The sequence below is a fragment of the Cannabis sativa genome, chromosome 6, assembly GCF_029168945.1.
Source record: "Cannabis sativa cultivar Pink pepper isolate KNU-18-1 chromosome 6, ASM2916894v1, whole genome shotgun sequence".
NCBI classification, from domain to species: domain Eukaryota; kingdom Viridiplantae; phylum Streptophyta; class Magnoliopsida; order Rosales; family Cannabaceae; genus Cannabis; species Cannabis sativa.
The window spans coordinates 9,630,615-9,653,362 of NC_083606.1; the positions used below are offsets into that span (position 1 = coordinate 9,630,615).

The window sequence follows — 22,748 nt, forward strand, 5'->3', positions numbered from 1 at the left end:
GAGAGTTATTTGAATAAATTTTAGAATATCATATCTCTCTCTATATCTTAGAGTTAAATTTTTTAATTTAATCTAATTTACAAAAGTACAAATATCATACTTTATAAATTAAATTAGATGAAATTGTGTAAATTGAATTAAATTATATATTTTATGAACACTTCTATCAATGATGTAGGGTCTTTTTCTCACTCGTAAAGAAATGTATCACTAATTTAGAACACTATAGTTGAATAAATAAGTGGTAAGTTATAATATAAATATAAATAAATGTCACATGTGGCATTAGTGGCATTGGTACCCCATTGGAAGAGTTAATTTTGTCGAATGTGACCCTTTTTTGGATTATTGTTACACCACTTTCTTACTTCTCCTCCCTCTCCTTCTTCTTCTTCTTCTTACACTTTCATACTAGAAAATAATATTTACACCCAAACCCACCCACTACTGGTAGATTCATTTCAACCCATTACTCCATTTTCCTGGATCTCACTATAATATACTCACTCGTTCACTCCATATAGAGAGTGAAAGAGAGAGAGAGAGAGAGATGTCGAGGCGATCTGGGACCTGCTTGAGGTGTTGTCTAGTGGTTTTTGCTGTGGTTTCGGCTCTTGCCGTGTGTGGTCCGGCTCTGTATTGGAGGTTCAAGAAGGGTATAAGCGTTGAGGATCAAAAAGCCTCTTGTGCTCCTTGCGTCTGTGACTGCCCTCCTCCATTGTCGCTTCTCAAGATTGCTCCTGGTAATTTTGTTTTTGTTTTGTTTTGTTTTTATTCAGCTTTTTCTTCAATTCTTTTGTCTTGATTGCTTTAGATCGCATTGGTTTTTGTACTTTTATGTGCTTTTGAATCAGAATGAATGGTGCCCATTTCATCGATTTGAGGTTTTGATCAGTTGGATTCAGAGTTTTTTTGTTTATGTACGGATGTTTATATAAAAGAAAACAAAAACCTACTTGGGGTTTCGCTGAATCATTCTATTTTATCTTGTTAAGAGTTAAATGAAGTGAAATTAAGGATACCCTTTTCCTGATTGAGACATTTTATCTTTCTCTGGGTATTGTTGATTCTGAATTTTTGGATATACAAAACCCAATTGACATAAATTCAAGATGAATTTAGCTCATGTATGAGGAATTCCACTCTGGTTTTAGGGTCCCTTGTTTTGAAAGTTCTCTTACTTTTTTTTTTTGTGTGCATGGATAACAAAATGTTCATGCTTTGTTTGATATGAAATGACCTTTTAACTTGTAGTTGGATCTTGTTTGCTTTCCCTTATAAGTGTATGAATCCTTGAGGCTTGTGAACTTGTTTACCCATATGAACTCAGTTGTAAAGTTATTATTCCTCGTTTAGACCAAGATTTTAATTGGATTTTACTCCTTCAAGATTCCACTGGCATACATGCATTCATGTACTTCCATTGGATCTTACAACTTCAAGATTTATCTTCTTTTCAAGCTATCCTAGAATTTTTTTTATCAAGTTTCTCTAACCCCTCAATTATGCATATGTACTCATATATGTTCAACATCTTCTTTAACTGCACAAGAAATTCCTGGTTGGCTTGTAGTGAAAAAAATAATTGTATAGTATATATTGGCTCCTAAATTATGTGCTAGAACATTTGGATTAGTTATCCTTTTCATTGACTTTCTGTGATTGGTCATTTGAAATTATTTTAGTTAGCAGTGCGTTCATTTTGTATTAAGAGATTTCTTAGTACTCTACTGACTAATGTCACCTTGGTTGTTTTGCAGGTTTAGCTAATCTCTCAATCTCAGGTAGAGTACTTGTTATGATTCCTTGTGGATTTGAAAAACTAGTTGAATATTTCTTAGTGTAAAGCTCCTGAGCTTTCATTTGTTAACTCAAGTTTCATACTCATTATGCTTGTGCAGATTGCGGAAGTAATGACCCGGAACTAAAGCAGGAAATGGAGAAGCAATTTGTGGACCTTCTGACTGAGGAGTTGAAACTGCAAGAGGCTGTTGCCGAGGAACACAACCGGCACATGAACGTCACATTTGCTGAAGCAAAAAGGATAGCTTCTCAATACCAAAAGGAAGCAGAAAAATGCAATACTGCAACTGAAACTTGCGAGGGGGCCAGAGAGCGTTCCGAAGCATTGCTCACCAAGGAGAGAAAGGTAACTTCAACATGGGAACGGCGTGCTCGCCAAATGGGTTGGGAAGGAGAATAAGTTTCCTTCAAATTTCACTACAAATTTTTCAGTTCAATATTTTATACATGCACTTGCAGCCAAGCCAATTGCTTGGATTCTTCTTACCTTGCTAAGCTAAGCTTCAATTTCCTTCTCTCTCTCTCTCTCTCTCTCTTGTCCCACAAATTTAGTTGAATTGTTCACAAATAGCATGTATGGTCGGATTTTTACTCTGTAAAAGGAATGTTATGGATCTATATTTACTATAAAGATATGATTGTGATTATGTTTTAGTGCACTACTTACTACAACAAGTACTTCATGTGCTTGTGATTATCTTCCAACGTTGTGAAAACACTTTTTTTTGCACTGGTTTAAGTTTTCTGAAGTGTGTTCTATATAGTTATTATAGTTGACATTATATCATCATGTGCTACTGTCTGCATTTCTTCGTACTAACCATTTTTGCTTGAGAGACCTTGTACTTGATTAGTCAAAAATGTGCTGTACAATCCAATCAATTGGTCATTTGTTCTTGGTGGGGTTTGCACTGCAATATGCATCAAGTGAATCATTCCAAAATGTGGGTTTATTTTACTTCCTTTTATTTGGCATTTGTCGGTTGTTTGTTTGTAAAGATATTTGTCTCTTGTTTCTAGGATTCTACTTGAGTACCGCATTGAACAAAAAGAATTTGAAATTAAAATTGAATTCAACTCAAAAAGTAAAATAACGTAGGAAATTATGTACAAAATAATCTGATCTTCCAACTATTAAAAGAAGTGTTTTTTCTGTTCTCTACAACTGATTTCTCTTTCACTAAGCAACATGAAGTTCTAAGATAAGAGGCCATGTTTGACACTTAAAACTACAAATAATACTATTGTAGCTAATATATATAATTTAATTATGAGAAATTTACAAAAATAACACTAATGTCATCATTGTTTGTAAATGAAAAGGAAAAGTCAAATAAGCACGGACTGTTCAAGAGTTTTCTTTAAATATATACTAAATTTTTACTCAATAAAATAACTCTAGCCTTATTGAATTGAAAAGCCCTAGCTACTAGTGTGAACATCAGCTTCCAAAATAAAGTTCAAACCTTAATTTCAACAACGCTGAAATTGTCTTAGATAGACTTTGATATTGTGTTGATGTTATACTCATTGCAAGCGTTGACCACTTCCTCAAAGTTTTCTTCCCTAACCCAAAACCACAAAAAAGAACAAACACCAAATATTTCAGTAACGCGTTTCTCAAAAACCCAAAAAACAGAATGAATAAAAACACACTCATTTATATATTTTATAAAATAAAAAATAAAAAATAAAAAATAAATAAGAGTAAAAAGAGAGAAGAGAACAGCACCAAACGCGGTTGTAAATAATAAGGTTTGGACGTTCATGCACTCTTGCACGAGCATGACACACCAAACCCAGCTGTGACGTTGAATTATATACACTATACTATAATATATACAATATGATATTATTATGTCACTTCCCACATTGATAATAATATATATAAATATATATTATTCATATTGTCCTACGTCAAAATATGTATTAAATAAATCAACTTTAGATCTATCCAAAACTCCTTAAACAGATCTTCATTACAACACCACCCAGATCCAAATTTTCCTTAAAAACACACTTTTGTCTTTTGGGTTCACAGTCTTTGTGACTAAGTTTCATAAAAACTACTACTTTATTTATTTTCTTCTTTTTCTTGTGGTGTGGTGTTCTTCTTTGAAGCTTCTAAGAGAGTTTATTTGTGGGATTTTTAGAACATTCCTTTCCTTGGATTGGTTTTTCTTGATTTGGGATTTAGTTAAAAGGTTTCTCAAAATGGATAGTTCGAGGACCACAAGGGTTGAGAAGAGAGCTTACGAAGAGGGTATTGATGAGGATGACCCAGAAGATGACCAGTTACCTGACTCCAAAAAACGCAGGTTGCCTGCTCTCGCCAGGTTTGTCTCTTAGTTTCATTAATTTCATTGGATTTATTCGTTTTCCATTAAAGGGTACTCTTTGAATTTTTTATTTTTTGTTTTTTGTTTTATCAACTTTTTAGTTTTGACCAATTATTTGAACATTTACACCAAGCTTTGGTTCTACTATTGATTTTAAAAATTATTGGAACTTCACAAGTCTCAGTTTTTTTTTTCTAGATATTATGTTATTTTACTAAAATTAGTGAGTTTTTATATGGCAGTAGTGTAAGTGTAATGGCACTGTGTTTGGATTTGTGTATATATTTATACCTCACAAGTTCTACTAGTCTGCCAATCTAAAAGGGGAACAAGATTTAACCAATAGAACATAGTTATCTACTAATTGTCTAATTAAGGACTAACCTAATTCATATCTGTTGATTGTATCTGGGGCTTCATTAGTTTCACTTTAAAGTGGTTTTTTCAGTTCCATTTTTACAATATAAGGGGATGGGATAGTGTCAATTTTGGAGTCCACCTTATTGTTTATACAGTTATTTATTTCATATGCAGTGTAATTGTGGAAGCTTTGAAGGTGGATAGCCTGCAAAGACTATGCTCATCTTTGGAGCCTCTACTCCGCAGAATTGTGAGTCACATTGTAGTTGTAGCTTGCTCAAGTCTCATCATATTTTTATTCAGTTGCTTTCTATAATATTTTGATGAGCAGCATTATAATAAATTATACTTCTGCTTTCCCTTAATGAAGTCATAATGTTCAATTTTCAGTTTTCTATGAAGTTGTTGTTAGTAAGTTTATTAAGTCTTTTTAACTCTTATGCTTCTTCTGCAATGTTCTTGAAAAATAGGTCAGTGAAGAGATCGAGCGCGCTTTGACAAAGTTGGGTCCTGCTAAATTGGCTGGAAGGTAAATTCCTCTTAACTTCCACAGACAAGCCTATTTGGTTCAATGTTGCTCTATTCAGTAGTGTGATGGAAGTTTAGTTAGTTGAGTCTGTTGATGAAGTTTTGTATTATTTTGATGTAAAGATGATTTTACTTTACTGAGGTAATGATAGGATATGATTGGAAACTGGGATGGTATTGATATATTTGTAGTGATGAGCATTGAGATATTTGTGAAATGAACTCTTTTGAATTCAATTGTTACAGGTCACCTCCGCCGAGAATACTTGCTCCACAAGGAAGAGCTCTGCAACTTCAGTTCAAAACAAGGATGCCACCTCATATATTCACGGGAGCAAAGGTTGGTGGCGAGCAAGGAGCAGCAATCCATGTTGTGCTGATGGACATGACCACAGGCAGTGTTGTGCAAACAGGGCCAGAATCTGGTGCAAAGCTGAATATTGTCGTGCTTGAAGGCGATTTTAGTGAGGAGGCTAATGATGATTGGACAGTGGAGCACTTTGAAAACTATCAGGTAAAGGAACGTGAAGGGAAAAGACCACTTCTTACAGGAGATGTACATGTGACCCTCAAGGAAGGTGTAGGTACCATTGGAGACCTTACTTTCACTGACAATTCTAGTTGGATAAGGAGCAGGAAATTCAGGCTTGGTGTTAAGGTTTCCCCAGGATATTGTGAGGGCACTCGAATTCGTGAAGCTAAAACCGACCCTTTTGCTGTCAAAGATCATAGAGGAGAATGTAAGTCATCTTGATAACTTAATCCCACTGAAATTGGCAAATGATGCAACTCATTCATTCTTTTATGTTTTTTTTCCTCTTGTATTTTTTAATACAATCCAAGTTCTCCTTACTCTTTCTTGAGTAACACCCTCTAAGAGCTTGTGTTTAATAAGTCTGTTTCTACAATGATTTGCAGTGTACAAGAAACATTATCCACCAGTTCTCCATGATGAAGTTTGGAGATTGGATAGAATAGCGAAGGATGGCGCTCTGCATAGGAAACTGATCGGTGCTGATATTGTAACTGTCGAAGACTTCCTTCGTCTTTTAGTTAAGGATACTCAGAGATTAAGAAGTGTAAGGATCTTAGTTTCCTAATCGCCTTTTTTTTGGGACATATTAAACTACCTTAAATAGTTCTGATATCTTTCTTGGGTGCATTTTCTTTACCATTATCATTCACAATCCAGATCCTTGGAAGTGGAATGTCCAACAGAATGTGGGAAAATACTGTGGAGCATGCCAAGACATGTGTCCTAGGTGGGAAACTCTATGTTTACTACACTGACAAAACTCAATGCACTGGAGTTGTTTTCAATCATATTTATGAGCTCAGGGGCCTTGTTTCTGATGGGCAGTTTCTCCCTCTTGAATCTCTTAACAACAACCAGAAGGTTTGATCTTAAAACTCTCCAAATTGCTTTCTACTTTTTACCTTCATTTCTTTAGCAAATAATTAATTTTATTTACCTTGTTTACAGTTCATGCAAAATGACATCTTTTTTTTTTAAGTCATTTTGCACTTTTGGCTAAGTTTTGGTAATTCTTTACAAAAAGACCTCACCCTAAAAATTCAACCAGCTGTCTAAACTTACTTTCGACCACCCTGTTGAAATTTTTCGACCAACTGGAAAATATAACAGCCGTGTTATCTAAATTAGGCCAAAGTGCAAAATGACCTCAAAAAAGAGGCCATTTTTACTTAATATTAAATTGCACCAATAATAATACGACACATCATATGTTTTTGATATTATTGTTGCCTGTTAGGAATATTTATATTCAGAATCTACATAGATAAGAAGCTTTTATATTAAATGGCCAAGAATCATAAATAGAAATGAATGACACATTGAGATGGAGGAATATAAGATGAATGATCTCTTTTATGTCATTGGAGTAAGTATACTTATCTTTACAAGGTCTCTTATCTAGTTAGATTCCGTATTGCAGGTTTCAGTGGATTCTCTAGTGAAGAGTGCTTATGAAAATTGGCATGAAGTTATAGAATATGATGGAAAGGTCCTAAACTCACAAACCAACACCAGAAAAGGTAAGGTAGCAGCACTACCACCTGTGGCTAGCCACAACTATGCCTCAGCTCACCTTAGTGAAACCACTCAGAACAGGCAACAGTTAGTCCCTGAATGCAGCCACCAGTTCCAACCCGAAAACAATCAACCATCAAATCCTCAGCCGATCGAATTTCACTTTGCAAGGTCTGATCAAACTGCACTCATGGCATTAAACAACAACAACAACAACAACCATCAAACAGTATTGCCCAGCAACATGGATTACATGTCGGGTAGTACTAGTGCCGCAGTTGGGTGTTCGTATTTCCCAGGAGACTGGTTGCGGCCAAGGGATGGGCAGGGATTGGAGGACATAGTGGCTGAGGAAATCCGGCTCAGGAGTTCGGAGATGCTGGAGGGTGATGATATGCAGAGACTTCTGAAGACATTTAATATTGGAGTTGGAATGGGGACTGGAGTTTTTGGTCATGCTGATCAGAGTTGCTACAGTTATGGAGTACAATATAATCCTCAGATGGATCAGCCATTTGGGCAGGAGCGCGAAAAGAGTTCTGGTAAAGCTGTTGTTGGGTGGCTTAAGCTCAAAGCTGCTTTAAGGTGGGGAATATTTGTAAGGAGAAGAGCTGCAGAGAGAAGAGCACAGTTGACTGAGCTTGACTGACTTGAAAACTCATTGCTACTGATCTCATTGATGCTCACTATCAAAACACAAGGAAAAACAAAAAGAATGGTGCTTGAAAAGTAGTTCATTGGGGTTGAAGCATACTCTCCTATATCTTCAATATCTACAACTCAACCAAGAATCAGCTGTGAAATGTTGTTTACTTGTACATTTACTTGATAACACAAAACAAATAACAGTTTCCAAATTCCTTTATTTGTTTCTTTTCTTTTTTCCTTTCAGTGCTTGTAAGCAGTTTCCAGTTTCCACTCCTTTCTTCTCCCATTCAAGTTCAGAAATTTTTGTTATTTGTTTCTTTAAAAGAATAATAATATTCAGAAGTATTCTTTTAGTTTAGCAATTTTTGATGGTAAGATGGACCAATATACATTGGATATATATTTGGCAAAAAAAAATATATATGAGTAATATTAAGTGCTCTAATATTAATTGTGCTTCAATATATTTAGTACAAATTAACTTGAAAAGTTATTAAAATTATTCATTTTTATTGAAATAAAAGGTCTTAAATAAATAAATAAAAAGTTGAAAAACTTTAAATTAATACAAACGATTTGGCAGTAGAGTAATAAAAAATATGTTATTTATTGTAGAGTAAATTAAATTTATGTTATACTAGTTAACGTAACCAAGTCTAGCTCAATTATTATAATAATTAATTGAAACATAATTTAATTTATAAATATTTAAGTTTTTTTATAAATAGAAATACCCATTTACTTTACAATATTTATAAATATATATATGTACTCGTTTACTAATAATATATTTTTTAATTTAAGAGTGACAAAATTTATTATTGTATCGTGCCTGTCTAGGGGCGGAGCCACAACCATGACAAGAGTGGTCATGGCCTCCCAACATATATACATCCTGTTAATTTTATACATACACAAAAAACAAAATTAATGATAAATAACATATAAAACATATATAGTCTCTTAGTGCATAATCTAAAGTATATATTATAAAATATAAATTAACTATTTAGAAAGAATTAACACTTTAAATTAAATTTATACATATTGAAGGTATATAAAATAAAATAATAGCTTATTAATTATATATTTTCTATTACTTAACATTTTCTTGTTTACCAATTATTATTATTACTACATATACATGAATTTTTTTAGAATGGAATAAAATATACGTGATATATTTAAAATTAAAAAAAAAAAAACATATTTATTTATGTATCTTAGACTATAAATAAAGAAAAAAAAAAGTAAGAAAACTAATGCAAGGATATATTTCAATTTTAGTTATTATTACTAATTTTATGAAAGAATATTATGATAAAATATAATTTAAATAATATTTTGAAATACTTCTTTGTAAACAATATTTTTTATGAAGGTTCTATCTTCCATCTCATCATCATCGTTTAGTATGATTAATTATTCTCTTGTAGTGACTCGAGAGACAACAACATATAATTGACCATGAGTAAATACTTGCTTAGGGAGATATAATCCAACATGTTTAAGAGATTGTCCTTGGCTTTTATTTATTGTCATAGCAAAACGTGGTGCTAAAGGAAGTTGTCGTCTATTAAGCATGAATGGCCATTTTGATTCGTTGGGAGACATGATAATTCTTAGGATTGTGATGTTTTCACCGATATTTGTTCCAGAAATAATGTCAGCTCTAATGGACCATTTCCCAAGATGTCTAACAATCGATCTTGTGCCATTGCATAAGCCTTCTGTTTGATTTCTAAGGAGCATTACTGGAATACCTTCCTTAAGTCGATTGTCATGATTTGGTATGCCATTAAATTTTAAACTATGCAAAATGGTCTTGCTGAAAGGATGAATAGAACTTTTATTGAAAGAGTAAGGTGTATGCTAAAGGGTGTTGGTTCAGAACCTTTTGGGGAGAAGCTGTTAAGACAGCTTGCTACTTAGTGAACATGTGTCCATCTATCCCATTGAAGTTTAAAACACCACAAGAAGTTTGGACAATTCATGTACCTAAGCTAGATCACCTAACGGTATTTGGTTACACTGCCAATGCTCACTAGAGGCAGGATAAACTTCAACCCAGAGCCCTAAAATGCATGTTCCTAAGCTACCCTGATAGTGTGAAAGGCTACAAGCTATGGTTCTTAGAATTAGGGCACAAGAAATGCATCATTAGTAGGGATGTGGTTTTCAATGAGAAAGAAATTTGTATGAAAGGGATGTTATGATTACTGCATCATAAAACAACGGCAACAAGGACCAAATTGAGGTGGACACAACCTCATCTAGACTAATAAAGATTAATGAAGTCCTTGCTGAAGATAGCACTGTAAGTGACACTCAAACTAGCCTCAGAAATTACCAACTAGCTAGAGATAGAGAAAGAAGAGCCACAAAAGCTCCTAATAAATATGGCTATGTTGAATTCACTACCTATGCTCTTAGTGTTGTTGAAGGCATAGATAGTGCTGAGCCATTTAGTCACACAGATGCAATTACTGGGAAGAATAGTGCAGCTTGGCTGCAGGCTATTAAGGAAGAGAAACTATCACTTAAAAAGAACAAGACTTGGAAAGTGGTTAACAAACCAGAAAACTAGAAAGTAATCAAGTTCAAATGGCTATTCAAACAAAAAGAAGGATTGCCAGGGAGTGAGGGTCTAAGGTACAAAGCAAGACTTGTTGCCAAGGGATTTACTAAACAAGAAGGCATTGATTACAATGATATATTCTCTCCAGTAGTCAAATAAACAACCATCAGAGTTATCATATCCATGGCAGGAAAATTTGATCTTGAGGTGGATCAAATGGATGTCAGAACTGCATTCCTTCATGGAAATTTGGAGGAGAAAATCTACACGGAGATGCCTGAAGGCTATGAAGATGAAAAACCGGGTCAGGTATGCCTTCTAAACAAATCACTTTATGGATTAAAATAGGCTCCTAGACAATGGAACCTTAAATTTGATGATTTTATGATGAAAATTATTTTCACCAAGAGCAATTATAATACATGTGTCTACTTTCAAAATGGCATTTATCTACTATTGTATATTGATGACATCCTAATAGTAGTTGGGAAAGAAAGGAACCAAATTGACAATCTCAAGTCTCAACTGAGTGTTGAATTTAAAATGAAAGACTTGGGGCCAGCCAATAAAATCTTAGGCATAAAGAGAAACAAACCTCACACTATCAACCTATCACAAGAAAATTACCTCAAGAAGGCACTTGACAAACTTGGCATAAAGATGCCAAACCTGTTACCACTCCCCTTGCTTAGCATTTCAAACTATCTCAGAATCAGTCACCAAAGACAGATTCTGAGAGGAAGCTCATGGAAAGTATACCCTATGCAAATGGAGTTGGCAGCCTCATGTATGTCATGGTATGTACTAGACCTGATCTGGCACACAACATGAGTGTTGTCAGCAGATTCATCAGTGTTCCTGGTGAAGAACACTGGAAGGGATTGAAATGGATCCTTAGATACATCAAAGGTCCACTCATGACTGGCCTAGTATTTGGAAAAGATAGCAATTATGATGATAATGTTACTGGTTTTGTTGATTTAGACTATGTTGGGAATTTGGACTAGAAGATCTCTATCTGGTTTTGTGTTTACTGTATTTGGAGGCTGTGTTAGTTGGAAAGTTTACAAAAAATTTGTAGCCTTGTCCTCCACAGAAGCAGAGTACATGGTTGCAACAGAAGTTGTTAAAGAAGCCATCTGGTTAAAAGGCCTGACATCAGAAATAGGGATTCAATCTAAAAATCTATTCATACATTGTGATTACCAAAGTGCAATCCATCTTATGAAGAACCCTATGTATTATGAAAGGTCCAAGCATATTGACATTAAGCTACACTTCATTAGAGATATTGTTGCCAGCAAGAAAGTCAAAATAAAGAAGATCAATACACATGAAAATCTAGTTGACATGTTCGCTAAGTGTGTTACTAGTGTGAAGTTCAGTCTATGCCTAAAGCTATTGAACATTGAAGATTGCTAATCCTTCATTCATGAAGAAAAACCTTATTAATGGAACGGTTTTGCATATCTTGTTTTGCTCAGAGTCTTAACTTGCACAAGTTTATAAACCAGGTGGAATTTGTGGATTCACTGGTGCAAGTGGTTTTGGACAGTTTTGTTAGTTGAGTTTGTCAGTTAAATTCAGTTAAGTTGGTCGGTTCTTGTACACTCTGTATTGGTCTATATATAAAGACCACTTTGCTATTCATTTGGTGTGAGCTGAGAGTGTTTGTTGTTGTAAACAGCATGAGAATTTATAACTCATGGCTCTCAACTGAACCTATTTTCAGTAGGAGCATGACTCCATTTAGTTCTATTCTTGTCCATGTTTGTACCCCATCTGAGCTTCATCTTCAAGCAATAAAGGCAAAGCCTCAAGGCAGTTCCTCTCAAGGAATAGATCCAGCTTGTGATCGAACCTTGTAACTCATTATGTTCATTTACTTTGTTTTTATGTTCTTGTGGTCAATATTTTTTGGTTTATGTTTTCATTGTTTTCTTTGATCTGTGTTCACGTTTGTTATGTTCTTGGAGGGTGTTTGATTAACCACATTCCTGTACAAAATGTGTGGGGGATTAAATGTTATTAAGTAAACTTAGTGTGCTATACCAAAATGTAAAATATTTACAAACTTTGATAAACTACATTTTGAAGTCAATTATTTAAAATAACAATACTAAAGAAGATATAGACACGTTTGAGAGAAACTTTATAAAATTTAAGAAACAAACTCTAAATTCATGTTAAAGAAGATTAAACAAAAAATATATTACACATCTAAAAGTGTTATCCATTCCAACCATAAAATGAAAAAGAAAACATGAGAAAATTAAGAGAGATATGCATGTTTGCTGTTTTACAAATTTAATAATAGCTAACCGAAAAATGGAATTTTTTTCACATGAGAGAGGCAAAGACAAAAATAAAAGCTGAGATGACAAAACATAAACTATTGGTCATATTAGGCTAACCGGGAAAGTTTGGACTGCGTCCTTATCTCCTCAAAATATGTACAAGTAGATCACTAACAAAATCTAAAAGTTTATAATCATCCCCTTTTCATCATGGCACTCATTATATCATCCAATGACTCGATGTTTTCAATGAAATCTTCATTAGTTTCTGTTTTGGCAACCATAGCTGAATTCTCAATCTCATTGCTCTCAAAGGCAGATGAAGTGCACCCATTTAATTGGTCAACTATGGAATTTAGAGTACCAAAATCCTGATTAAGGTTGTGATTATCCCACCTATGCTTTTCCGTGTAATCTGCACTCTGAACAGCATTTCCAATGAAGTTACCATGGCCATGTCCATCTCTAGGACCTGCTAAAGGTTCCAGAAATGCATTACTAGAAGAAAACTCATGTGGGCTGTTACTGATTTGTGCAGTGGTAGATGGTATGCCCAAGTTATTAGAATGTATCTGTCCATGACTCGAACACTCCCTTAATAAAGTAATTGACGAAAAATTTGATGACTGAACTGCAACTTCCCAGCTTTCATTATAATGATTATGATCTAAAAAGTCAGAGGAACCTCTGCTTTCGCCGTCAAAAGATTCAGGAAGCAATGGAGTCACTCTGACTGAAGATTGGTCTCCCATCAGGGGGTTACTTGAAGAGCTACGCACAGTACTCGAGCTACTAGGAGTCACTCGCATGTCTGGAAAGCTAGCAGGAACTGCAAAACCGGATGAGCTATTCAAAGGGTTGAACTCTCCAATATGAGCAGTGGACTTCGTTTGCTGCAACTTGTTGTGCTCCAAAGTTGGTATCCCTTGGAATAAACTTGCACTTTGGTTTACTGAAATAGATGGTTGAAACTTGCCAAGAGTACTGAAAGAACTGCTCAAGCTTTGAGGATTACCAGGTTGGATGAGTCCATTTGAAGAAATTCCTCCAATAGTCAAACCAGATGGGGAGTTCAATCTACCAAGCATCCCACCATGTGTGTAAGATGATGATAGAGCTGAGCTTGCCAGCCTTCCAGACCCATTCATGGTGTGCATATCTCCAAAGCCGTCTAGTGTGTCCATGCATACATAAGAGCAACCTTTAGCTCTCAGAGCAGCAACCAACCTAGCTTGTTGGTTTGCACCAGGGAGTCTTTTCAGGTAAAGCCTATATTTCTGCAACATGAGCAGTGATGGTTAGATTGAAAGATTCCATTCAGTCCAACCAGCTAAATAATACTATACTACTTGGCCAATACTTCTAATTCAGACAACAGCTATCTTTACAATATATTAAGAAATAGATAGGATAAAGTTATAGATTTTCCAGTAACAAATTAATATGGTTCACAAGAAATATTGCCAACAATGTTATGCATTCTATTGAAAGTAACAAGAGCCAGATAATCAGTACAGGAACATACCTGTAGATGACTTGCAACATTTTCCCTTGTAAGTCCTTCCTCATTCATCATGTCAAGAATTTTCTTAGGAACAGCCTCTGCAGTAATGAAATAATAGAATGTTAAATAAGTAAACAAATGAATAAGAATTTCCCTACTTAAGTTTGTGGTAGAGAAAAACTCACTTTCAGGGCCTAATTTATGTACAGCAGCACAAAACTTCTTATGTAGCTCGGGAGACCAAACTACACGCGGCTTCTTCTGTGTGGACGACGGATCTTCACTCTCATGCTCATCGTACTCACCCTCATCTTCCTCGTCTTCATCTTGATCCTTCCGCTTCCTATTAGTTGTAGCATTTTGATTCAATCCTATTGATGTCACTCCTTTCCCACCTTCTCCAGACTCCTGGCAAGTCTTTCCTTGATCAGAATGCTTGCCTTGGTCACAAGGATCCAACTTCTTTCGGCGGATAACATGCTGCCAGATATTCTTAACCTCTTCCATCCTAACCGGTTTCAACAAATAGTCAACAGCACCATGAGTGATTCCCTTCATCACAAGCTTGGTATCACTATATTCTGATAACACTGAAACAGCATCAAAGTAAAAAAATGTCAGATAAAAGTAACACAATCACTTTCTAATGATCAACTCAACATCAGTGCAAAAAGTAAAAAATGAACTGTGAATTGTGAGGTTACATTTGCTTGTGTAATCATTTTTCATCAAAAAAAATAAAACATATGTAAGAAAAGGGTTTATGCTTACTAATGACAGGTAGGTCCATTTCAAGCCCCACAAGCTCAAGTAGCTTAAATCCATCCATGTCCGGCATATTCACATCACTGATGACAAGGTCAAACCTATTTCTGTTTTTCCTCAACATTTTTAGTGCCTTGATTGCTTGATTAGTGGTAGTAACTACAAAAACCATAAACCCAACACAAAAATGAAACCAAAACTTGAAAAAACTGTTAAACCCAAAAAGTAAAGTAAAATGTAAAAACCAAAAGAGGATTTGTAATGAAAGGATTCATAATCACAATATGGTTTTTAATTAAAGGAGAATTAACAATAACAATGACAGACCCTGATACTGGCATTTACGAAGTAGGGACTCCAATATTCTGAGGCAAGTTGGGTTGTCGTCAACGGCGAGAACTCGCATACCCACCGGAAACCGGTCAAAGGAGCCACCGTCTTCACCCCTTTGGTCCTCCACAGTCATTTTTTTTTTTTATTTTCTCAACAAACGGCTAAGTTCAGAGACTTGGATGAGAAAACAGCAGAAATAACAAAACCCAAAATTCCAAAAACAAATTTAATAAGAAAGTTTCAATTTTTAACAATGAAACTTGGTTGACTGAGCCTTTTCTCAGGAACCCAGAAGCCAAATAACCATTACCAAGAGGACCCAATAAAAAAAAGTTTCAATTTTGAAGTCTGAAACTTGGTTGTCTGCGTCTTTTCTCAAAAACCCATAAGCCAGATAAACATTAACAAGAGAACAACAAAAGCATGAAAAAGAAGCAAGAAAGTGGTAGTAAGTAAAAGCTGAAGAAATGGACAATGATGGCGATGGCCAGAACAGACTGAAGGGTTTCAACCCAATAAAACAGAAATGCTTTTTTAAGTATTTATTTTAGTAAAGCCTCTTCACCTCTCTCTCTCTCTTTTTATATATATAAAATCAGTAATAAACTATGATGTTTTCTCTCTCTACTGCATTTTTTGTCTTTAGCTTTTTCTTCCCAAAATACAAAAGCCTTTGTCTTTATAAAACCATTTGTTCATGTCCTCCTCAAGTTTTTATCCAATTTTTTAGTCTCCACTACCATAGGCCTTCATTGAGAGATAATACTCTATGGTCAAGTCCACACATTCTCAGTGGAGAGCAACCTTTACTAACACTTGCTCAAAGTCAAAGCATTAAGATTGACAATCAACGGTGATATTGATAAATTTGACCAAATTTTTTCGGCCGTTTTTTTGGGAATTGCGGTAATTCAGCGAACATTCTGTTATAATATACTTGTGTCAAATCTACACAAGATCCCTTTAATTATTTTTAAGGCTTTAAATGCTAATCATATTAATACAATGTTTTTTCTCTCTAAACTTCAATTCTTTATTTTTGGTAGGTACGTGATTTTTGGACACAATAATAATAGGGTCATATTTGGAATGAAAAATTTGTCCTTGTGTAATTAATACATATTAGGAGTATTTTTGTCCATTTGGGATAAGGTACGGACTACGGGCTTATTTACCCAAAAAGTAGGCCTGTTCATCGAATTCGGAAATTCGGACCGACCGCGACAATCCAAACGGTTGTAGACCGGTTAGAAATTATTTTTGGTGATTCGGTTAATTCCGACAGTTTACTGCATAATAGTTCAGTTGCGGTTTGTAATAAATAGTTAATGGTTAAACCGGATCGGACCGGATCGGACCGTCTATAATAATAATTAATTTATATATTTTTTATATATGACTATATATATAATGTATGTATAATTTTAAACTTTTTGTGTTTCAAAAATCTGCATGAATGTTATATTTGACTTTTGAGAATATTTTTTTATTTTTATTTATATGCTATAGATCTGCTACTTATCCTGTTATATATATATTTTGAAAAATAAAATTAAAAATTTTGTAAAAATAGTATAATTACTTAAAAATATGAATAATTATAAATTTCACTTAAATCGTGGTTTCAAACCAAATTAAACTATTTTTAATAGTTTGGTTTGAGAAATTTATTGGTCTGATTTTATTTCTAATAGTCAAAAATTCATTATATTAGTTTGGTTCAAAGAATATATGAAAATTTAGACTAAACCAATCCATAAACACCCTTAACAAAAAGTCTACTACAAAGTTTTGTCCAAAAGAAAATTACTACTGGGTGGGATTAAACCTTCACTTTCTCCTATGCAATTTTTTTATTATTATTAAATTCTTATATGTAATTTTGGGCATGTTAAATAGTTATTATTGTGAAGATAAGAAGATAGTTATTGCTTTTAAATATATTTATAGCTTTCTAAAACTAATTTCTTTATATAAAAAAAAAATAGTTTTCAAAATTAGAGAAGTTTTTTTCTTATTTTTTCTGATTCTATAAGCTAAAAGTACTTTTATTTATGTTTTGGTAAAACCTAAACCGAACATATGTCTATGACGAAGGTTGAAAAACAGAGTTATAATCCTCTTTTTTTTTGTTTGAGCATAGTATTATGTCTTTTTGTTCTAAAATTTTAGTTGTACATTTTATTTAATTATTCACATAGATTAATGAGGAGGATCAAAAAAAGAGTGTCCAGTTTGTAATATTGCAACTACAAAAAAAGAAGGGGAAAATTACATTCTATAACCACTTTATTGTATCCATTTTAATTTTTACCTCTCTTTTAATTTTTTTTAATTTATACCTACTTTTTTAGATTTTGTTCCCGTTATAGCCTTAGGTTAGTAAAAAGAAATAAAATTCAATTGCATCTCTAAATAACACCATAACCTCTGCCACCTCCTTCCTTTTTCGAACAATGATCACAAAACGTACATAAACTTATACACATATACATAGAGAATACAAACCATAATAAAATAGAGGATTGAATGAGAAAAAATAAGATTTAAAGAGACAAACTAAAACAAATTCAGAAAGCAAGAAAATAGAAAGAAAAGGTTACATACATATTCAAATATTAAGGACAGTAGCGATTGCGGTTGTAATCGGTGGTAGAGTAATTGGAGAAACGCCAGTAATGGTAGACTCGTGGTGGAGCTTGCGTGAGTTCAGTTTCTATGGAGGAGACAGACTCTGCAATTCCATTAATAAAGTTGAGGGTATATTAGGTAGTTCAATTATAAAATAGGGTATATTTTAATTAAATTTGTTTTGTTGCTATTTTTGGTGAATATATATGAAAAACAGGTAATTATCAACTTAATCTCGGCAGTCCTATCCCAGCAGGCTCGCGTGTGCATGTTGAGATAGGCCTAATATTTTTTTAAAAAAAAATTCTGAGCATAGCAATAACGCCTGCTGATATTGATATTTTTTAAAACTTAAAATTTGAGCAATCTCGACGGGCTCGCGTGCGCATGTCAAGATAAGTCTGATTTTTTTAAAAAAAAAAAATCTGTAAAACTTAAAATTTGACCAATCTCGACGAACCAATAGAAGCTCGTCGTTATTGGTTCAACCCATTTCTGTCGTGGTTACCAATAATGGTAGGCCTATATTGGCCTACCGAGATTGGTCAAAAACAGCCCAGCCCGCCCTTTAACCTCTCCCTTTCATCTTCTTTCCATTACATTTTCTAACCAACCCTATTTTCTTCCCCAATTCGAAAATGGCAGTCATTTTTTTCTAATATAAAAATTCAAGCAAAAACTAATGTTCTCTTCTTCTATTTCATCACAACCACTTCAAAAAAAAAAAAAAAAGTGAGCTTAAATATAAACTATTGATTTATTTTTTTTATATTCTTATCTTAATAGTTGTTAATTTATTTTAGTCTAAAAAGTTAGTAAAATAATAAAATGTTAGCTTGTATTTGAATGTTTTAGATTGAAATATGTTTGGGTAAGCTTCATACAACATAAAAGGAACTTGAGAATTGATTGGAGCTTCATTTTGGTAATTTTTGATTTTTTTTGTTCTTTATTTTTTTTTTTTGGCCGTAAATGGTATTTTTTTTGGCCAAAAATATTGTTTTTTCTTTCTTTAATAAAAAATGTTAGTAAAACAATGAAATTATAACCTTTATTTGGATATTTTATCTTTGAAATTGTTTGGGTAAAGTTTCATACAACAAAACACAAAGGCTATTTGGGTGTGAATTGCTTAGAGATTTATTTGGGTGAGTTTGGTTTTTTCTTTCTTTTTTTTTTTTTTTGGCTGAAAATAACTATTAAATATGTCAAAATAGCTGCTTTATTTTAATGTTGATTTTAAAAGTTTATATTTTCTTTAAAATTGGTAATGGTTATGTATATGATTTTTTTTAAGTGTTCTAAGTATATATTGTACTCATCATGATAGTTTAAATAGTAAATATGAGTATATATAATTTTATAGAGTTGGTTTATATGATGGATGATTGATATTTATGTTGTTGTGAATAATTTGTTTAGTGAAAAGTTTTGTGTATAAATTGGTAATGGAAATAGCATATGTGTTTGTTGGTATAGTAGAATATAGGAATATGTATTTATGTATATTGAAATGTGAGACTAGTGGAATAGTCAAGTAAAACTAGTGTATAGTATTAATGGCCTTGTAAGTTTTTTTTATAAATGTTTTTTAAGATTTTGTAATTAGTTATTCTAGGGTAATGTTTATTCATTTTTAAGTGTTGCAATATATACCTATATATAAATTAGTTAATTTTTTTTTTTTTGTATAATTGTGTAATAATTATTTGTGTAATATAAAATTTAAAAGTTTGTATATTACTAGTTTATTAGCTAATTAAATATGATATAATTTAGAAACTTTTTAAATGTTGAATGTGTAGAAAATGTAAATATAATTTTGTTTTTCTTAAAAGAAAAGACAATTGTGTTGATTAAATTTTAAGTTGTAATATATACTAACTTTATTATTTTGTGTAAAATAAAATTAAAAAGTTTAGTTTGAGATATGTATATATATTAGTGATTACGATTATAAAAAAAGTTTTGTATAAATAGTTTATGATATATATTGTGTTACTAAAATTTTAATTTTACAATATGTATGTGGTATTATTATTTTTTTGAACATATTAGATAATATAGTAAAACTTTAATATTGTAGGTTGTAAATTTAATTAGCAAGGATTCATTTTACAAATTGATGTGAAGTGAAGTTTGGTAGTTCATTAAAAGAAGTGTGTACAATCACTCATTTCTTTACTTAACAACATAATATTGTTCATCTAAGAAAAGTTTGAATATCTTAAATATTCATTCATAGTGAAGTAGGTTTTGATATTAAGTGTGTGTTGCGATGATAATGGAAGGTTGAAACTTGTGTGTTGTAGTGAAGTAGGATCTAATAAATTTGTGTGCTGCGGAGATATAAGGAAAAAACTTATTGTGTGATATTTGTTATTTGTAGATATAATAGGTACTTATGAAAGTGGAAAATATTATAGAAACAGGGGAAACCCTGCCCAATTTTTAATTATATTTATTGTGTGTTGTTTATCGTGTTTTTTATTTGTTGATATAAGTACTTGTAAAATTAGAAAATATTATAGAAACAAAGGAAACTCTGTCTAATTTTTAATTATGTTTATTGTGTGTTGTTTATTGTGTTTGTTATTTGTTGATATAGGTACTTATGAAATTAGAAAATATTATAGAAACAGAGAAAATTCTACCTAATTTTTAATAACATTGAATATTTATAAGTACTAAAATAATTTAACTTGCTTAAAAATTGCTTTGATATAATTTTTAACTTGTAATAGCATTAAATTATTTTAGGTAATTATAGATTAATATGTATAGAGATTAGATGAAAAAGAATAGATTGTTAAAAGAGTATGAAGATGGAGTTAACTATTTCATGAATTTCGCCATGCAAAATGAAGAGGATGCCATACGTAAAAACTCTGCCCAATTGGGGAGGAGTCTATTGTACATGCTCTAGTGACATGCCCCTCTATTTCTTGTGTATCTTGTTTTCATGTGCTTGATATGGTTAAAAAGTGTTTACTGACAGCTATTTGGAATGCTAGGAATGAGCGTGTCTGGCAGCAAAAAACTATGAGAATTGCTAGTATTGCCACTTCTGCTAAATGGCACCTTAATCAATGGAGAATTGCTCAAAACTCGGACCTTGAGTCATCATGGCCTAGTTTCTAGGTTGGTGATGGTGTGGAGTAATGGAGTTCACCTCAAGTTGGTAGCATCAAGGTCAATGTGGATGCGGCTTTATTTGAGGATTCCAGTTGTTATGGTTTCGGTTTCGTAGCTAGGGACGACAAAGGTTTCTTGTTGGAAGGATGCACAAAGCTCATTCATGGGTCAGTTTCACCAGCTTTGGTTGAGGCAATGGGGATATGTGAGGCGCTCAGTTGGATTAAAGATTATCATTGGCAACATATCTTCCTTGAATCTGATTGCTTGACGACTATACAAGCTTTACGGAATTCTATTCAAATGATCTCTATTTTTGGCCAAGTGATTAATGATTGTAAAAGTTTAATTGTTGATTTGCACAATATTCCTGTTAATTTTGTTAAATGATCAGCTAATATAGTGTCTCATATTTTTGCTAAAACCTCTATATTCTATCCTGGTTGTTGTTTCAGATTGGAGGATGTTTCATGTGACTGGCTTTCATGTTTGGTAGCTGAAACTTTGATTTAATATTAAATCTCGAATTTTCATTAAAAAAAAAAAGAATGAGTAGAACAAATATCGTACTAGTTTTTAAGGAATTTAAGAAGAAAATTAGAAGGATAATAATTGTGATAATAAAATTTAATACATGTAATAATTCTATGTATTTTGTAAGTTTTTATGTTTTTTTTTTCTTTTCTACGATGTTAGTACTTACAGTATCTCCAATGCAAATAATTCTAAAAGTTGTCACAAAATTCCACATCATTCCAAAATATAATATTTTATTTTCTCTCTCATCCACATCATTTTTGGTCACTTACTACTAAAAATTACTCTAACACTTAACAACTCTAAAAGTTACTCCTATAGTCCCACACATGTATTTATCTTCAATATTTACTTTATTTTTTTTAAAAAAAAATATAAAATATTAACTCCATGATTACTAGTGCGTTGCCCCTCTGTAGCAGTTGGAGTAGTCAGCTATTTTTGCTCCAATGCATTAGCTACTCTTCCTAGTAGCAATACTTCTAACAAAACAGATGGGCAACTAGAATATAGGCAGCATTGGAGCTGCTCTTATGTTACTTCAAAAGAACAAAGTAATACATATTTTATTAGACTTTTTTTTTTATTTTATTTTTACATTTTAAAATAATTTTTTTATTTTTACGAAATTTTACATAAAAATCTCATAGTAACTAACGAAGCAACTTAAATCACAATTAAAATTCATGTAACAAGCCACTTAAAAACCTAAACCATATTATACATTATACATATTTATATAACAAAGGGCTTTGTTTCTTTCTTTGTTGAATTTATAAAGCTTGAAATTCAAATCCTACCTTTTTCTTTTTTCTTTTGTTGATAAAATCCTATAATATTATGACATCATATTTAAGGATTAGGAGAGAGAGAGAGGAGTGTGTGTGTGTGTGAGACTGTTAGTGAGGGTGGGTTGAGTAATAATTAAAAAAAGGGTAGAGAGGATAGGGATAGGAGAGTTTGTTGGTTTAGGTTTGAAACTTTTTAAGGTCAGAGACAGTGTGCCATGCCCATAAGTACCATAAAACGTACACCCAAGACAGGAAACAGGACACGTTTCACTTTCTTATTGGATAGTCAGACTGATTACTGTTAGATTCCCCAGACTCGAACTGAAAGAAATGCAGCCTTTTGTGGAAACGACCTTATCACAACTCACTCCACCACAAATAATTACTTATTCACACATACCTCACACTTTCACACCCAATTCACTTTTTGAATTTTTTATTGTGACCTT

The 22,748-nt window shown here is 32.8% G+C and overlaps 3 protein-coding genes across 5 annotated transcripts; 2 read left to right on the top strand and 1 right to left on the bottom strand.

The window, feature by feature from the left end:
* Positions 1-267: 267 nt before the first annotated feature.
* On the top strand, positions 268-2,450 carry LOC115725730 (uncharacterized). The gene is made up of 3 exons (XM_030655324.2): positions 268-743; positions 1,761-1,784; positions 1,902-2,450. Exons 1-3 carry the CDS (start codon positions 551-553, stop codon positions 2,201-2,203), a joined length of 519 nt encoding a protein of 172 aa, XP_030511184.1. The 5' UTR covers positions 268-550; the 3' UTR covers positions 2,204-2,450.
* Positions 2,451-3,235: 785 nt separating this feature from the next.
* LOC115724955 (calmodulin-binding protein 60 E) lies at positions 3,236-8,081 on the top strand. 3 transcript variants are annotated; one of them, XM_030654338.2, is made up of 7 exons: positions 3,237-4,139; positions 4,677-4,752; positions 4,973-5,031; positions 5,277-5,770; positions 5,949-6,109; positions 6,223-6,426; positions 6,986-8,081. In XM_030654338.2, exons 1-7 carry the CDS (start codon positions 4,018-4,020, stop codon positions 7,727-7,729), a joined length of 1,860 nt encoding a protein of 619 aa, XP_030510198.1. In that variant the 5' UTR covers positions 3,237-4,017; the 3' UTR covers positions 7,730-8,081. The 3 variants fall into 3 exon arrangements, with proteins under 3 accessions (XP_060972996.1, XP_030510198.1, XP_060972997.1); XM_061117013.1 differs by lacking the exon at positions 4,677-4,752 and having other exon boundaries at positions 3,236-4,143; XM_061117014.1 differs by lacking the exon at positions 4,677-4,752 and having other exon boundaries at positions 4,000-4,139.
* A 4,435-nt stretch (positions 8,082-12,516) lies between these two features.
* LOC115724956 (two-component response regulator ORR24) lies at positions 12,517-15,890 on the bottom strand. The gene is made up of 5 exons (XM_030654339.2): positions 15,200-15,890; positions 14,879-15,031; positions 14,293-14,697; positions 14,129-14,205; positions 12,517-13,880 (listed from the first exon to the last, which is right to left on the bottom strand). The coding sequence occupies exons 1-5, from the start codon at positions 15,336-15,338 to the stop codon at positions 12,798-12,800; spliced, it is 1,857 nt and encodes a 618-aa protein (XP_030510199.1). The 5' UTR covers positions 15,339-15,890; the 3' UTR covers positions 12,517-12,797.
* Positions 15,891-22,748: the final 6,858 nt, after the last annotated feature.

Excerpts from the sequence above, each read along its gene's own strand:
- LOC115725730 (XM_030655324.2), top strand. The coding sequence starts at position 551 with ATGTCGAGGCGATCTGGGACCTGCTTGAGGTGTTGTCTAGTGGTTTTT. Across the intron at positions 744-1,760 it reads GCTTCTCAAGATTGCTCCTG|GTTTAGCTAATCTCTCAATC; the intron begins GTAATTTTGTTT and ends GTTGTTTTGCAG. Across the intron at positions 1,785-1,901 it reads AGCTAATCTCTCAATCTCAG|ATTGCGGAAGTAATGACCCG; the intron begins GTAGAGTACTTG and ends ATGCTTGTGCAG.
- LOC115724955 (XM_030654338.2), top strand. The coding sequence starts at position 4,018 with ATGGATAGTTCGAGGACCACAAGGGTTGAGAAGAGAGCTTACGAAGAG. Across the intron at positions 4,753-4,972 it reads AGCCTCTACTCCGCAGAATT|GTCAGTGAAGAGATCGAGCG; the intron begins GTGAGTCACATT and ends CTTGAAAAATAG. Across the intron at positions 5,032-5,276 it reads CCTGCTAAATTGGCTGGAAG|GTCACCTCCGCCGAGAATAC; the intron begins GTAAATTCCTCT and ends CAATTGTTACAG.
- LOC115724956 (XM_030654339.2), bottom strand. The coding sequence starts at position 15,338 with ATGACTGTGGAGGACCAAAGGGGTGAAGACGGTGGCTCCTTTGACCGG. Across the intron at positions 14,206-14,292 it reads ACATAAATTAGGCCCTGAAA|AGGCTGTTCCTAAGAAAATT; the intron begins GTGAGTTTTTCT and ends TCATTACTGCAG. Across the intron at positions 13,881-14,128 it reads ATGTTGCAAGTCATCTACAG|AAATATAGGCTTTACCTGAA; the intron begins GTATGTTCCTGT and ends CTCATGTTGCAG.